The sequence below is a fragment of the Dendrobium catenatum genome, unplaced genomic scaffold (assembly GCF_001605985.2).
Source record: "Dendrobium catenatum unplaced genomic scaffold, ASM160598v2 fragScaff_scaffold_1213, whole genome shotgun sequence".
In the NCBI taxonomy this organism is placed as follows: Eukaryota; Viridiplantae; Streptophyta; class Magnoliopsida; order Asparagales; family Orchidaceae; genus Dendrobium; species Dendrobium catenatum.
Window position 1 is genome coordinate 1 of NW_021319675.1, and position 17,201 is coordinate 17,201.

A 17,201-nucleotide genomic window follows, 5' to 3' on the forward strand; every position below is an offset into this window, starting at 1 on the left:
CCGAGATGAGCTAGATAAATAAAGTTATTGCCTTCGTAAGAGAGTATGATTGCAGCCGAAAGTAATGATGTAGTTTAATTTTGGATTAGCCTTTATTTGCAAAATATCCGAACTATTTCATTTTACATTGTTATACTATAATCATTTGAGATATAATTAATTTATATTAATTTCAATAATTTTATATTCGTAATGATCTAATTTAAGTTATTTTATTTATTCTTAAGTTTTTTTTTTAAAGTTAATTAGATATTAATCAATACAAAAATGATGATTATTAAGTTTTAACTTGGTTATATTATTCAGGGGTTCTAGGGGGCCATAATGGATGGACGACTAGCATTGTTTATGCTCATGTTTGATGGTAAATTAAGTGTGGATGAGAAATTTGTGCCGACATATACTCGGGGTAAAAACCGGCCTTTGCAAGTGTCTATAAATACAAAATTAGAGCAGCTTAAGCTTAGAGTGCTTAAAGCATTGAAGGTTGATGCATCCAGGTATACAATCAACATAGTTTGTCGTTTTCCAGTTGGGAATGATTTCATTGCAACACATGTTGATGATGATGAAGTATGTGATATTGTTATATCTCATGCTATTGGAGTATGTCTTATTCTATATGTTGAAGTAGAAGAGATAAGTTTTGGAAACAGTACGGATGAAAATCTGACATCCCAATTTCGAGAATCATTTAGTTTCGATCATGAGGTGGAGATGCCTGGTGGTGGTCCCATGCACTCGGTAGAGGAATACTTCAATGTTCGGTAAGTTGCACATTACAAGTTATTTTAATTAGCTTAGTCTTCTTAGATTGTGTATTGGATTTTAACTAATCAATGGGAGTCTGATGCAGAGATGGCCAAAATCAACGTGAACCAAATGTTCCAAGTTCGCCGCAACCATCTTGTGCAAATATGTCGGGAGGTACTTGGTGTAGAGTTACCATGCCGGTTGTCGATGAAGGTTATGAGGCAATGGATAGTGGATCAGGCAAGCAGGATTGTGATAGTGCTGATGAATTAACGCCAAATCGTAATGAGGTGAATGTTGGCGATCATGATGGCATTCGTGATCTTATACAAAATTATTGCTATGTGACTGCAAATGCTAAAATTTCATAATATAATAAATTAGACAATGTTATATATTTTTAAATGAATATTCAATTACTTAGTTATTTGTTATTTGTTCAAGTTTATAGTTCAGTCAAGTATAGTGCTTGAACGAGGACATCATCTTGTGGACTATTTGGATCAAGATAGATGGAAAAGTTCTCACTTGAGTAATAAACTCGATCAACTGAGGAAAATAAAGAAGATTGCAAAGAAGATACACCGGGAAAGAAGATCAGAGAATTACTTGGTTTTGTGAGATCCATTAATGTTCATGATTGCACAAAGAGATAAATATCCTCTAATTAAAACACGAGATATTATAATGTTTTCACATCCAAAATATTTACAGTGTTACTAGCTTTTCTTCTCTCTTATTAATGCTTCCTTCTCTCTTGATTTCAGGTAAAACAAAAACTCAAGATGATTTCAAAGCTTTCATTAGCATGGAAACATAAAATAGCTGATAAAAAAAACAGTTCTTTATCATATATAATAATGCCATTATTATTTAATAAATTCCTTTTACTTCACTGTTTCTACACCATATGCCTTTACTGTTAAACCACCCAACTTGTACTTATAGTTGATCCAACGTCCTTCAAAATCATCAAATTGTCGGTCATCAAATGCTGGCAAAACTTGAGATAGAGACTACTGAATTGTAAAATAATAGGCGATAATAAATGTTGTATGGTACAATATCAGATCATACTGTGCAATTGTGGTAAAGGAAAAAAAAAACCTCCGGTGCACGCTTAAGATTACCTTTCTTTTTGTTATAGATTTTATTTTATTTTTTTTTTTGAAAAAAATGTTTTTTGGTGTATTTTTAAAAAACAAATAAAATTATTTTTAAACCTTATGAATGAAGTTGTTCGGAAAGCCTCATTTTCCCCTTAATTTATTGTTATTTTGCTTTTTGAAGCATTGCCACGATTTGCTTATATGTAAAATGAATCTTGTGATGTTGATAGAGCTGAAACGCCAATGCAAGCTGTTTTCAAATGTTTGTTAAACTGTAAAAGTGTAGGATATCATCTGTTTTGTAACAATGTTAGCTACTACCTATGATGTTTATTGTAGTTTGCTTTCATTCCTGTAGGATCCTTTCTTTGAGAAAAAAGTTCGAGAAGAAAGTATGTTCTAGCATTTTTAAATGATGTAACAAAATGTTTAAAAATATTTTTCACATATATTTGTCCCACTATTGTTGAAACATTTCAAATTGAATTGCAGTTTGTTTGTCCCCTAAAGATTTGGTTGTTCTTTCATATTTTTTTTCCTGATGTTCATGCTTGTTCTAGAATGCTCAGTTTGAAAGTACCTTTATGCTATAATGTTAATCTCATGTTGTCAGTGCTTATTGGATGTATAGGCTTCTCTTTCTAAATCGTCACTGAACCCCAAGGTTGGGAAATCATCATTTCTCAGTCCCATTCAAAGTAGATCTCCACAATCAGTTGAAAGTCAACGAATGCAAACTTCTCCTAAAAGAGCTATTGGCGCCAGTCCTGAAAAACGTCCTGGAAGTGAATCTGAGGAAGTCCCTTTTGACATCTGTATACCTGCAAATAATATTGCGGTGCAATATTTAAGACCAGGAATGATTTTGCTGAAGAAATTTTTAGGCTGCATGGATCAGGTTAATTTTGTTCCTTTGCTCACTATATTAAAGTTTATGTTGTGTAGAGTAGTATCAAAGACATAAATTAGACCAGGTTCTCGCTTTGAAAGAAAACGTTATTTATCCATAACTTTTACTGAATTAACTTTAGTGTATTTGAAAATTGTACCAAGTTTTTAGGACACTTAAACATTTTTGGTTGTTACGATTTACTATTCTGCTGCTCATTGTTTCCCACTTTTTAGGTAAAAATTGTGAGCAAATGCCGTGAGCTCGGTGTCATTTCTGGTGGTTTTTATTGGCCAGGATACGTGAACGGGGCAAAGGCAAATCTGCAAATGATGTGCCTTGGCAAGGATTGGAATCCTGAATCACGATTATATGATAAATCTCGTTCTTTTCATGGTGCTGTGCCGCCTAAAATCCCAGAAGAACTCAGAAAACTGGTGGATCGAGCACTAAATGCTTATCATGGATTTTTAAGGGCATTTACAAACAAAGTGGAAGAAATTCCAAATATGTCACCAGATATATGTATAGTCAATTTCTACAGCTATAGCGGAAGACTTGGTCTACATCAGGTAAGATTGTTCAGGTTTTTCTTTGTTGAATCATATATATATATAGTCAATTTTTCATTTTTATTTATTTTGTTTTTGGCTAATTTTATTTTAAATGAAAATGTACTCAGTGTATTGTAATGTAGTTTTGAGTAAAATTCCGTGATGAATTGGTTGGTGTAGGGGTTTAATTGCAGAAATTGGGGTGGAAATTTTAATTGATTCCTTCTACAAAAACATCATGGATGCTTTTGACCACTATGAAATTGTGAGTAGGTGAAAATACGACTGACAATTTTAGTTCTAGGGTTCTTTTAAGTAAAAAGGGCCAATTGTCAAAGTGCACGTTTGAGTCTTAGGGTTTTATTGCAAACAATGCATCCCGGTGTTTAGCAATCCTTTATGGAAAATGGAAAGTTTATGTTATTTTTTAAAACAAGTGCTGGTGATTGACCATAAGTGCTGCTGCCCTTTGTATGGTAAAAGAAGAGTGAGGACTTGCATCAACACTCGCCTTGCTATAGTGGAATTGTTTCGAGTAATCGTTTTTGATGTATTTTATCTAGGTAAAGCTAGAAGGGAAGGGAGAGGGAAAAGAAAAAGCTGACAGTGTCTTATCTCCCATTTTTCATTTATTCATGTTGAGTATTATCTGAGATGTTAAAGATATTCTTTGCACATCATTTTAAACAACTTCTATCCATATACAAACCTCCTAATCTATTTTTTAGTCACCTTATCTCTTGAATGACCGTGGGACTCGCCAATCAACCAATTTTGATAGAAATCTGCGAGCACATGGATTACGAGTTGTAACCTCTGAATTGATTCTCTTATGGCCCTTTGATTGGATTCGATAAGCCTTATTTTACTCTTCTACCTTCAGGTCTTACTTTAGAAAAACAATTTCCTCTTCCTATAAATATTTTTGATTCATCTTCATTATAAGATTTTTGGAGAAGTCTATATAAATTGACTCACTTTGTACATAATCAAACAATAAAATTCGAAGTAGTTCTATTTTTTGACTTTTCTACATAGTATCAGAGCAAGGCTAGAGTTTTTTAATACGCCAGGGGGTCCCATCTTGTGGGGTCTAGGGGAGTTAATATTCATTATTTAAGGAGGAGAAATCATGAGAGAAATAATTAGGAAAGCTTATTTAGGGAAAGATGACTAATTTTAATTAGATTTGAGAGAAAATTATGAATACTTTTTTAAGGGAAATGAGCTGATTTGGGGCTGATTAATTAGGAGATATTTCATAATTGAAGAGGGCATATTTGGGGGTTAATTTGGAGGGGGATAATTAGAAACTATTTTCTAATTGAAGAGGGCTGATTTGGGAGCTGATTTAGAGGGGATTGATTAGGAATTGTTTCATAGTTGAAGAAGAGAGAATTGGTTGCTGATGTGGGCTTTCGAAAATTTGTGCCCCGGCCTTCCCGACTTTTGAGGGAGTTTTAACGGATTAATTTTCAGGCTAAATTTTGGGAAGACAAATTGGGTTTGTAGATAAGACACTGCCTAGAGATTTTGCCCTCATTTTTCGAGGCCTTTATGATTTGAGTTCTACTTTCCTATAGGCGTAAGCCTATTGTTAATTAGCCTTCTCGACAATGAGAGAGGACTTATGATTAAGGGTAGTCGTCGATCATATACGTAGAGATACTTGTTATCTGACATATAGTAACATCATGGGTTTGATATTGGAAGTTTAATATTTAAAATAAAAAATTTCACCGATCAAGATCCCATGGTTCTGTCGTTTCGGGTCATCGTGGTCCCTAAAGTACTTAGTTAGAGGAGGTATTCGACCCAACCTGACAAAAGAATCCTTGTCGGAAGCCATGGGTTGGGTCGTCCATGGGTACCTTATAGGCTTGGGGTGAATGTTTGCCTAAGAGGACAAATTTGAATCACCTTAGCTAATAGAGGGCTTTGTGCCCTATCAATTATATCCTATTGATTCATATCTCAAGAATTTTGTGCCATTGGGGAGCATATGAGCTCTGGCCATGACCGTAATTTAGTTGCGCCAATTGGCGACAAACCACTTGGTTCAGAGGGCCTCGGTAATAACCGTTTACCTGCGATGCCATTTGGCGGCAAAATTGTCAGTTAGAGAATATGTGGCACGTTCTTATTGGCAGGAGATGGCTTGAGAATGTATCATAGTGACATTATCGACTAGATACTAGCCCTTTGTGAGCTGATGTGAATTTTCAGACTTATCCACCTCTATAAATTGTTGCAGAGGATGGATAAATTTTGCTTTAAGCGTTTTGGTGATTGATTTCATTTTTTAATATTTGGATTTTTTGGAATCCTTGGAATTTTAAATGTTTAATCGGTATATGGGTGACATTTGAAAGTATAGTGTTTGAAATTAACCCCTTAGGTTGAGATCTACATTCAATATGACCATAATTAGGGCGTATGAGGTCATTTGAAGATATTTGTAGTTTGCAAAAGTTTGAAGACATTTGAAATGTTTGTGAATTAACCCTCCAGTTGAGATCCACATTCAATACAGTCATCATCTGGGTAACTCATGGGGAATTTCATTTGCATTTTTTTTTATTAAACATTGTCGATTCAGTTTGTTGTCAATAGAGGACCGGGTTTAAGCTGGTTGTACACTTTTGTTGATGAATTTTTTTTGTTATAAACCTTGAAGGTCTAACATGAACGTATAAAACAAATATCTCGATTGATATCACGAACATATATTTGTTTGATGGTTCGAGCTTTTGCTCTTCTATCAAAAATATTGTCACAACTCGACCCGATTTGACTTGATATCACACATGTCATACCGTATCCGATTGTGGCAAGATTGGCTCAATGATTTGGTTAGAGAAATACTGAAATAAACTTTCAATTTATATGCTACACAAAGTCTCTATTGAATGCAATATAAAGCAGAAAACTGCTAAATCTCAACATGATTTTTCTATATATCATCCAAAACATATATAATATAAAATTTATCTACAAAAGTGCTTGACAATAGAGAACACAAAAAAATAAATAAAATAAAAGCCAAGCCTTCAAAAATCAAAATTAACCGAAACCTTTCTATTACATAGATCTGAGCATGCTATCCAAACTACTTAAGCTTGCTCCTTGCCCTTTCCCTAGCTCGAAAACAAAAGCAAAAGCAAGAATGAGTTAAAGACGACTCAGTAGACTATCGTAGCATAAAATAGAAATCAATAATCAAAATCAAAAGAACTGAAAATATTGTGCTGAATCATATACTGAAATTAAATACAATTAAATAAATACTGAAATGAATTGAATTAAATAAATACTGAAATGAATTAGACACATCATAACAGAATCCCATCTCAGTAGCCCATTGGCTCCGACATAACAATACTTAGGTAATAAAATCTCACCAACATAACAAAATCCTACTTTGGTCGCCCACTCGCGCTGGCATAATAGAATCCCACCTCGATCTCTAACTGGCGTTGAAATAAAAGAATCCCACCTCAGTCGCCTATTGGCGTCGGCATAACAAAATTCCATCTCGATCGCCCACTGACGCCGCATCACATCATAACTCCTCACAACATATTATTTTCAATACATTGCATTAATTAAAGCATAATTAGGCTCAATTTAGAATTTACCAAAATATCGTAATGGTAGACAATGAAAACACTACTGAGCAAGCTTTCATAATTTCAAAAAATAACCAAATTATCACATATTATGTAAAACATCATTCTAAAGCTTTAATTGATCTGAAATACTATTTTAAAATGTTAAAATAAATTTTTAAGTATGTAAAAATCATTACTTATTCAAAATCACTCGGCGAAAAATTTTCAAATTATACTCCAAATGTTTGTAATCACAATTTCTATAACATATAAAAAGTTACACGGTGAAAGTTTTATCAAAATAAAATTATCATCGTTTTTCGGTAACGAAAATACAAATTTAATCGAGAAAAATATAAAAAACATAAAATTATTAAAATCTGAAATAGGCAAAACGTAACCTACCTCAAGACGAGCAAATTACCCAACTCGGCCGACAGACAAATATTGATCGATGGCTGCCAAAAGCTAAATTCCGTTTGCTCTCTCTTCTTTTTCTTCTCATTTCCCCCAAAAGTTTGTTTGTTAACAAAATAATATATGGAAAAAGAAAAAAAAAGCTTAGGAATTTAATAGGTGGGTTTATATATTTAGGAAGAATAATTATATTTTAATAAATTTTAAGTATAAAATTCAGAGAAATTCTTTTAAAGATTCTAAAAATTATAAAAAATATCCATAAAATAAATTATTTTATTTAGAAAAATCTGGTAAAATTAGTTTGCAAAACGGACATTTGATGGTCCCGAAACCCCTGCTTCTACTGTTAAGTGCCAATTTCTTATGAAATTTCACCTGTATCAATAAATTATGAAAAATTTAGAGAAACTAAAACACAATAATAGAGATGTTATGAAGAAGACGGTTTATGATTTGAGCTTATAACGAATCCTGAATAAATTCTTAATGTTGCAGGTAAAAATGTAATTTTCAAAATTTTGAGTTATAACAATCCACCCATCTTAAAAATATTGTCATTAACGTTCTCAAATCAAAATACATCAGAACAAACTTTGATAGAGCTGTCTCATCTCATATTCTTTCTCCCAAGTACCTCTCTGGTGGTCCTATGCTTCACTACACCTTGACTATCGAAATTTGTTTGCTCCTTAATTTTCTGACACTGTACGCCAAAATCATATCGACTCTTCTCTATAGTATAGACTCGGATGAACCTTCACATCATCAAAATATAATCTCTTTCTAGAATCATATAATCACTTTCTTAGAGAAGATACATGAAATATATTGTGTAAATCAAACATATTATAAGCAGAACTGTCAATCATCACAACAATCTCAAAAGATCCAATGTTGATGTAGAACGGAAAATTGCTTTGCTAGGGAGAAGGAAGAATTTGGAAATTCTCAGATTTTCATCCCAAAATTTGTGAGAATTCTCAGAGTTTTGAGCTTAGGAAATAGGGAGAATAGATGAGGAAATAAGGCTGTAGAATTTTGGTGAATCTCGTGGTAACCTGTGGGGAAATTAACAGCAAATCGAGGTCTTCCACAGTGCTGGACAGCAGGGTATCTTTGCTGGCATACGTGGACAACAAGCTGTATGGCTTAGGAAATCCAAACAGCAGCTATAAGAGAGCGTTGGACAGCAGTATGAGGGTTATGGCAGCAAACTACACTGATTTTCCTTTGCTGGAATTTCCAGGACAGCAGCAATTTTGAAGCTTCAAGTTGCTGGGAAGCAAATAATCCTTGTTGGAAATCTCTGGCTGCAGTATTAGTAGGTAGAAAGTTGACAACTAGGGGGCAGCGGGTAAGAGAGGGGTTGACGGTGGAGCAAAATAGGTTTAGGGAGGTTAATTGAAATCTGAAATTAAATGCAGATTTCAATTAATATGAGATTTAGGAAAAGGAGGGGATTTCTTCCGTTAAAGAGGTGAGCTGTCCACGGGAATAAATTAAGGCTTTTGCTGTTGTAAACTTCGGTTCCTGAGATTGGGGAATATGATTGATTTGTTTCCAAACAGGATTTTTCCTTTTGGAATTAATCAAAATGAGGGGATTTATAAACTAACCTAGGGGTAAAACAGGAAATAACATAAAATAAAAGCTAAACTTCATAAAATAAATCATAAATGACAACATAAATTAGAGCCGTTGATTTACGACGCCTCCTGTGATAGATGCACCAAATCTTCGTGCTGATGTCCGCATCAAATATACCTTGGACTCAACTTATTAATTCTTCCAAATATATTGACCCCTTTCATCGGGCTAACTTTGACATAAATAAAATCATCAGCTTGAAATTCTACCAGCTTGTATTTCTTATCATAATACTTCTTCTGCCTATCTTTTTTCTCTCAATCTTTCTCTAATCAGCTGAATTTTTGTTGTAGTGTCATCCACAAAAGCTGATCTTATCACCTATCTGTCACCTACCTTTGTCAAAGATAAATATGTCATGCACTTTATAAGGAGCCTTACCAATGTTGGACTGATAATTATTATTATATGTAAACTCTATTAGTAGGATATGATCCTCTCAACTGTCTCCAAAGTCCAGAACACAGAGTCTCAAATGATCCTCTAGTACTTGAATAGTCCTTTTAGATTGTTCGTCTGTCTGCGGATAAAAAACTATATTGAAATGCAATTTTGTATCCAATCCTACTGAATGCCTCTCCATAATTTGGAGGTAAACCATCCATCACGATCGAATACAATCACTTTCGCCACATCATGCAATCTTATAATATCTCTGACATATATCTGTGTCAATCTGTGTACCAGATCAGTTTGTTGTATCAGAATAAAATGCGCTGACTTCGTCAAACGATCAATAATAACCTAAATGTCATTAAGCTCGTGCCTCGATCTTGGAAAACCCATAGCAAAGTTCATTGTCACATCTTCCCATTTTCACTCTGGCATAGGTAACGATTATAGAAGACCACCTGATCGCTGATGCTCTACATTCACTAACTGACATGCATGACACTTCGAAACAAACTTTATATCCTTCTTCAATCTAGGCCACTAGAACATACATTTTAAATCTTCGTACATCTTGCTACTACTTGGATGAATAATATAGCCTGAGTAATGTGCCTCATGTAGGATCTCAGCTCTTAGTTCACCAACAGAAGGAACCCATAATATATCCTTATAGAAAATGACTCCATAATCAAATAAAGAGAATTCAGGTCTCTTACCATCCTTAATTTGATTATTCAACTTCGGATACTCTGTATCTGATTTCTGAGATTCTTGAATTCTTTCCTATAGAGTATTATGAATAATAATATATGCTAATAAATGCGTATCTGTATCAGCAGATACCCCCTCTATCTCTAATTTTTCCAAATCTTGAATAAGAAAGTCTATAAAATTAAGCAACGAAAGAGTACCTGAAGACTTCCTACTCAAAGCATCTGCTATCACATTCTCCTTACCAGACTGACACTGAATAGATAAATCATAAGCTTTGATCAATTTTAGCCATCTTGTCTGTCTCAAATTTAGACCCTTCTAATTAAAAATATAATTTAAACTCTAATGGTTGATAAATATCTCGCATATGACTCCGTAAAAGTAATGCATCCAAATCTTTAATAGAAATACAACAATGGCTAACTCAAGATCATGTGTCAGATAGTTCCTCTCATGTTATTTTTATTGCCAAAATGCATAAGCAATCACTCTACCATGTTGAATCAGCATAAATCCTAAACCTCTCAGTGATGCATCACTAATAATCTGGAACCCCTTAATGCCTTAAGGAATAGTCAAAATCAGAGCAGTAGTTAGACAATCCTTCAGCAGTTCAAAGCTCTCTTTATGCATTCAATTCTTCATGATCATGTTTTTTTTTTTTGAATGTTATTGTAATTTTTAAGTTTTATTTTTGTTTACCCAATAATGGAAGACAACCGATGATCATGTGTGATTTAGGTGCTCATTGGACATGTTTTCCTTTGGTGTGCTAGCTTCTTTAGGTGCTTGTGTTTGAGCTGACTTGGGTTTGTTGGTGGGCGGCTGAGCTGCTGCTTGGTTTTGGCTATTCGGTTCCTTTTCTCTTGCTTTCCCGGTTTCCCTTGTTTTGGCTGTTCGGTTCCTGCTCCATAGCTTTCCCAGTTCTCCTTGCTTTGATTGTTCGGTTCCTGCTCCCTGCCTTTCCCGGATCCCCTTGCTTTGGCTGTTGGTGTGGGGGTTCAACCATGCCTTAATGTTGTCTTTTTCTTCCCTTTTTGATTGGCTGTAGGGGGGGGGGGGGGGTTTTTTTTGGGGCGATTTTTTATGGATGTTGGCCTTCTTTTCTTTTCTACTTATAGGAAAGTTTTTGATGTAGGCAAGGGGGGGTCAAAACATTTTGAATTATAAATTTGGGAGCTTCTAGGTCCTCTACTAGAATCATCTCATTAATGTCTAGTAGAGAGCCTTTTTAGCTCTTAAATTGAGGTGCATTCCCCCATTTGCTGCCCCTTTGGTTTCCCCACTTAATGCCTCTTCTCCTTCCCTTTGCCTTCTCGGTTTCCCCTTGCTGGTTGGTTTCCCGTGCCCTGCCTTTTTGTCTCTTGTGCTGGCTTTTCGGGTCCCTTGTTGGCTGGTTTCCCGTGGACTGTTGCTTTGGCTCCTGTGCATGTATTCAAGCAGCTTGTGTTCCGCACATGCACACATCATGTTTATAAAGTGTGGTGTGAATGAGACTGAGATTAGTGAACCAAATCTTATCTTAGAAGGCTAATTGAAATTTTAGTTTTTGTTTGCGTTGCCAAATAATTGCTAATCAGATATGCAATTAATTTATTTACAATTTTCTTTTTTTTAAACGTACAGGACAGAGATGAGAGTGAGGAGAGCCTTAGAAAAAGGCTACCTATTGTTTCTTTCTCTATTGGTGATTCTGCAGAGTTCCTCTACTCTGATGTAAGGGATGTGGATAAAGCAGAGAGAGTAACGCTTGAATCTGGTGATGTGCTAATATTCGGTGGCGATGCAAGGCATATTTTCAATGGAGTTCGATGCATTAAACCCAATACAGCACCCAAGATCCTCATTGACAAAACAACAAAACTACGCCCGGGTTACCTAAATCTTACTTTTAGGCAGTACTAACAGGAAAAAAACCTCTCTTTTTGATTAAAATGCATCTTAAAATCGTTAAATTTGGTTTGGGATGAATCCAACACAGATCTTTTATGTAACAACAATCTCAAAACAAATCTAATGATTTCAAAATCCCTGCATCTCTTCTAGCCTTGTTCCATTGAAGTTAGTTTGTCCTGCCTTCTCTCACTTGATTTTTATTTTTAAGTTTTTCTTTGATTATTCAGGATGATATGTTATATAGTTTGGACACTTCTATTTGGCTTTTGATTTATTAATAGAAGATTTGTTTTATCTATTCTCTAAATTCATTATGCATTAGCCACAAAAGGTTATCTGTAATCAACTGGGAGCAGAAAGCAAATATTGCATTCTTTCCTAATGAAGCTTTTTTATAGCTTCTTCTCTAAAATCTCTATAGAATAATAATAAACGAAGAAGTCTTTTCTATTGCATATTTAGATATTAAGATTTGAGCATTTTAAGGGCATCAAATATTACTATCAGCCTCTTTGGTTATGTAAGCTCTTAATAAAGCTATTTAACATAGAAAAGTCATAAGATGGAGTTGTGTTATAATGAGATTCAAGCTAGACTAAAACACTTCTTGATTGATGATATATTGATTTACTCATCTATTGAAGGAGAAAAATATGCTCATCACTTGTAAGACTCATGCTGGATGATCATGCCACAATGAAGATATAAATGGATTTAGGAATTCCTTAATGAGTTGAATGTTGAAGTTTAGTTAGATGATTAGAGTATATGTGGATATGCAAGAAATTTGAAATCTATGCCAATGTGATGTGTAGTACTTGATTGATGAGCAAACATGAATCTTTAGCTATCAAACAAGCTAGATCTTTAAACACCATTGTCTCATATTGACCCTAGTACACATACTTAAGCACAAATCATGAAGTTTTTAATGGAAGATCAATAAGTAGGTATCATTATATACTTAGAGTTCATATCTCCACTCATAAAAGTGCAAAAATCAACCAATTAACTCAACTAATGTGTTTATAAGAGTAATGCAATGTAGTTTGAAACTTGCATTCTAGTTTACTTTCTCTAATAAATAGAAGATAAATGTCTAGGCCTACAAAAGGAGATCTTCCCTTGCAAGTGGCAATTCAGGTTCCTCATGAAATAAGCGATTTGTCACTCGTCACACAATAAGTCAACCATCAAGATCACTCGCTCTCATGTAGAGAAATTATCTCCACTCATGCTCACCAAGCGCAATTATCAGAAATCACATGTGACACCCCAAAATTAAATTTGGAAGAATTATCTATTTATCTTTTTAATTAATCAATCATAGCTTTAAAAAAAAAATCTGTATATCCAATGAAAACAAGTAATATTACACTATATTTATTCTTCCAAAATTAATATACAATAGCTAGAAGATAACTCTATTACTAATCTATCACAAACTCTGAGCTACAAAAAAGGAAAATATATAACAAAATCTAAAGAAAATCTGAGGATCTCTTTCAACCTCACTCCAACTAGTCCTGACCCCTTGCCTGATCTGAAATAAATTAAGCCACATATAATGAGCTAAAAAACTTAGTAGGAAAATCAAAATTCTATCACTCCTTTCAATGCAAGGCAAAATAATCAATAAATATATGTTCAGTTCTAGTCAATATCAATCATCATTTGATATGGGCAATAAATATCTCAAAAATCAATAATAAAATTAAAATGATCAGTGAAATCAAAAGAGATCTATCAAATAATAAGTCATACGGTAAAGAGTAGTATAACCCAATAAATCATGTCAGTATGCTATGCTATGTTGGATAAATATTAATATCAATATGAGCTATCAATCAGTTTAATATACTATCAGGTAAATATCATCATTTGTATAATTATCAAAAGCAAGGCATGATTTTCAGCTTTAATGGGTTGTTTTCAACATCTTTTCCCAATTTGTTTCTCAGTTGATATCAGTCATATTAATTATCATTTGTTCAATTAATCAACTATCATTACAGGTGTCTTTCAATAATCATTTAGAGTCGCCACCCTCTGCCTGCTTTAATGTGACGTAATTTGGTCAATCAGTTACATACTATAACTAGGATTACACGACTAACCTTTTATTTAAAAGAAAATCCGTCGGCTCACCATCCTGAGCAAGGTATTATATTTTAAGAGCCAACCCATTGGACGGAACGAGTGCCGGACAGGACTGGTTCGATACTTCGAGGGCCAGAGAAAAGTCGAGCCAAGGACTGACGAGACGCAAGCTTGCACGAATCTCAATGGACACTTCTCACCGACGCCGACTTCTGATGCCAACTCATAATAAACGAAGAGGAGGAAGAGAGAAAGATGGTTCCTGTTCTCTCACCCCATGTGATTTCCTTTTTCACTCAAATTGGGCGGGTTTACTTTACGCTTGAAATGAGCTATAGCAGGGAATTAGGAGTGCATTGGGATTTTAGTTTACTTTGTACTTTGTCCAACCAAACACTAAAAAGTAAAAAAAGTAGTGTATTTCTTTTACACTGCATTCATTTTTCCTCAAACCAAACAACTCTTAGATAAAAAAGTTGTCTAATAACAGATATGGCGAGAGTTTTTTGATCAATTTTAAATTATAGAAAGTTTTTCTATATGTCTTTTATGTATTAAAAAAAAAAATCTAATATTTATAAGTTTAGTTTCTATCATTTCTGATCATTGAATAATCAGATAATTGTGTGATTAAGTCATCACTCATTCATGTCGTTCATTCAAATGCACAGGAAATGTTAATCACTCAATAAATGTTGGCCAATGGATATGGTAAAGGTAAAACAAGCTTCCCCATGAAAAGTCTCCTCTCCTTTAGTCATACCCACAAACACATACCTTCTCAAAAATTTTACAAGAAAATAGGAACAAATACAAAACTACAATATAAAGAATGATTCCTCAACATTACAACAAGCAAATACAGAACTGCAATATATACAATAATCCTTACATACGAATACCCTTTTAAATATATAAATTACAGTGTGGATAGTAATCTCCTCCGTTCAACTTTCAAGCTCCATGATGAACAGTCCTCATGTGGGAGGATGCAGCAGATTTCTTCACATAAACCATGCGAAATATTACAATCAAAGCTGCAACAAAGGAATGATCACAGTTTGCGCTTATGGTTGCTCCAAATGCGTGCTTCAATTGCAAATTTAGTTTATGATTCTTTGTAAACTGCATTTTTCAGAGAAGTTTCGATCATCAGTAAACTTTGTTTAGCAAAGAGTTCCTCTGTTTTGAAAATTTTGGAAAGTTTGGTAAGGGCATCTCCAACCGAAAATCCCATTTTTCGCTCCAAAATGTAGCGAAACTAAAAAATGTCATGAATCATCTCAAATCGAACTCCATTCTGCTGGCTTCTGTGAAGGTAACGGTTTTTCTCCTCTTTTGCGCATTTCTTTGGCAAATCTAGTTGAGACAGAAAAATAGCGGAGGTGAACAGTGCAACGTCAATATTGGTGTCGCACTGTTCACCCGCAAACAAATAGCAGGAAGATTTGGCCTTCGGCTAGAGCGACCGAACGATGCCATAAGCATACTCGACGTTCGGTTGGAGATGCTCTTCCAGAAAGAGCAGATTACTGAGTTTGAATTACCTGAGCGACTACAAAGGACGAGTCTCCTTTGTAAATGGTGTAATTCTTCTTTCTGTAACTTCCTGTTACCCTAAAATCGTAAGTCTCCTCTTCTGTATTTCCCGCAAGCTAGACGAACCACTCATCATAAAACTGTAGAAAAGAACTCCTCTTGATGCTGAACACAAGATCTTTCGCCTCCATGCTGTCTCCCCTGAACGCCTACCACCTGCCGTGCCAGGTTATAAACTGAAGAAGAAGAAGAAGAAGAGACTGTGTGTGAGTCCATTAGAAGAGGATTGACAGCTAATTAACAATAAAGTTTTTACCTTTGGCTTCATGGTAAGTAAAGTATGTCCAGCAGCATCCCGGAGCTAGGTGAAACCGCCCAACCAGTAGTGTTTGGTTTTGAAGATGGTGTTTCCGGCGGCGTCGACGGTGGCGAGGTACCGTTTTTGTAGTGGTTTTGTTTTGAAGGCAAGATCAGTGGAGTAAGGCGCACAGAACGAAGGGTCGATGACTGCGCCTCGAGCTGGAATCCATGATGAAGAATTTGAATCTTTGTCTGGTTTATTTGTTTATGACTTTCTCTTATTAGAGTGGTGAAGAAGACGAGCTCATTGGTTACCCTTACGTTGAAGCTATAAGTTGGGGAAGGGCAAAACGCGGCGAGAACTTGACCAGTTTGTTTGATGCCGCGTTCTGTTGCTAGAACGAGATTATGAGAGATAGCTTCTTGGAATTGGTCTTGTTTTAGCTGTTTGACAACGTGTTAGATAAGAGATTATTAAAAAAACTCTTAGGAGTTATTGAATCCTGAAATAGCTTTGGCAATTATCATTGAAGCCTGTTGAAATATAAACACGTGCATGCATGGATTCTTTATATATTAATCTAACACACGCCATCATGAAAATACTAAACTTAATAAGCATCCAAAAAATTCAATTGATACACACAAATATCAAATTAATATTAAATTAGAAATTTCTATAATTAAATTACATGTGTGTAAGTTACAAAGATTGACCCATCAATTAACTTGTAGATTCTGAAATTATAATTAATAGTATGGAGAATTGGTCAAAGATCATATGAGTGTTCAAGGTTGAATGATTACGGGTTGTATGGTAATGCTTTGATGGGGGATGTCTGAATGCAATGGTTGACTGGCAAAGTTGGGCGACTATGGTAGTGAGACAGTGAAGGTGACGACAGTCGAGCATAGGTCTAGCAGCTGTTGGGTTAAAAAAAAAATCCAATGGTGTTGTTCGGTGAGAGGTTCAAAAAAGATGGTCAGCCTGTGAAGATAATGACGGTCAAGCAGATGTCTAACTACGTGGTTGGTCGTTCGGAGGTCCGATAAGGGCATTTGCATGGAGGTCAACAATAGTTTAAGGGTGGAGGTTTGTTATAGCAATTAGATGGAGGTTTGACAGAAATTGATCAATTGGAGGTTTAACGATTGCCGGCCAGGGAGAGGTCTGACGGAGGTCAGTCAAGAGGAAGTCTAGTAACGATTGGTCGTTGCTGATAGAGGTCTGATGATGAAGATTGTGTTGAGTCTAGTAATTAGGTTGTTAAGCCTA

At 34.9% G+C, this 17,201-nt stretch overlaps 1 protein-coding gene across 1 annotated transcript; it reads left to right on the forward strand.

The window, feature by feature from the left end:
- Window positions 1-310: 310 nt before the first annotated feature.
- On the forward strand, window positions 311-12,282 carry LOC110105575. The gene is made up of 5 exons (XM_020835135.2): window positions 311-767; window positions 857-1,043; window positions 2,494-2,760; window positions 2,988-3,323; window positions 11,717-12,282. The coding sequence occupies exons 1-5, from the start codon at window positions 325-327 to the stop codon at window positions 11,993-11,995; spliced, it is 1,512 nt and encodes a 503-aa protein (XP_020690794.2). The 5' UTR covers window positions 311-324; the 3' UTR covers window positions 11,996-12,282.
- The last annotated feature ends 4,919 nt before the right edge of the window (window positions 12,283-17,201 follow it).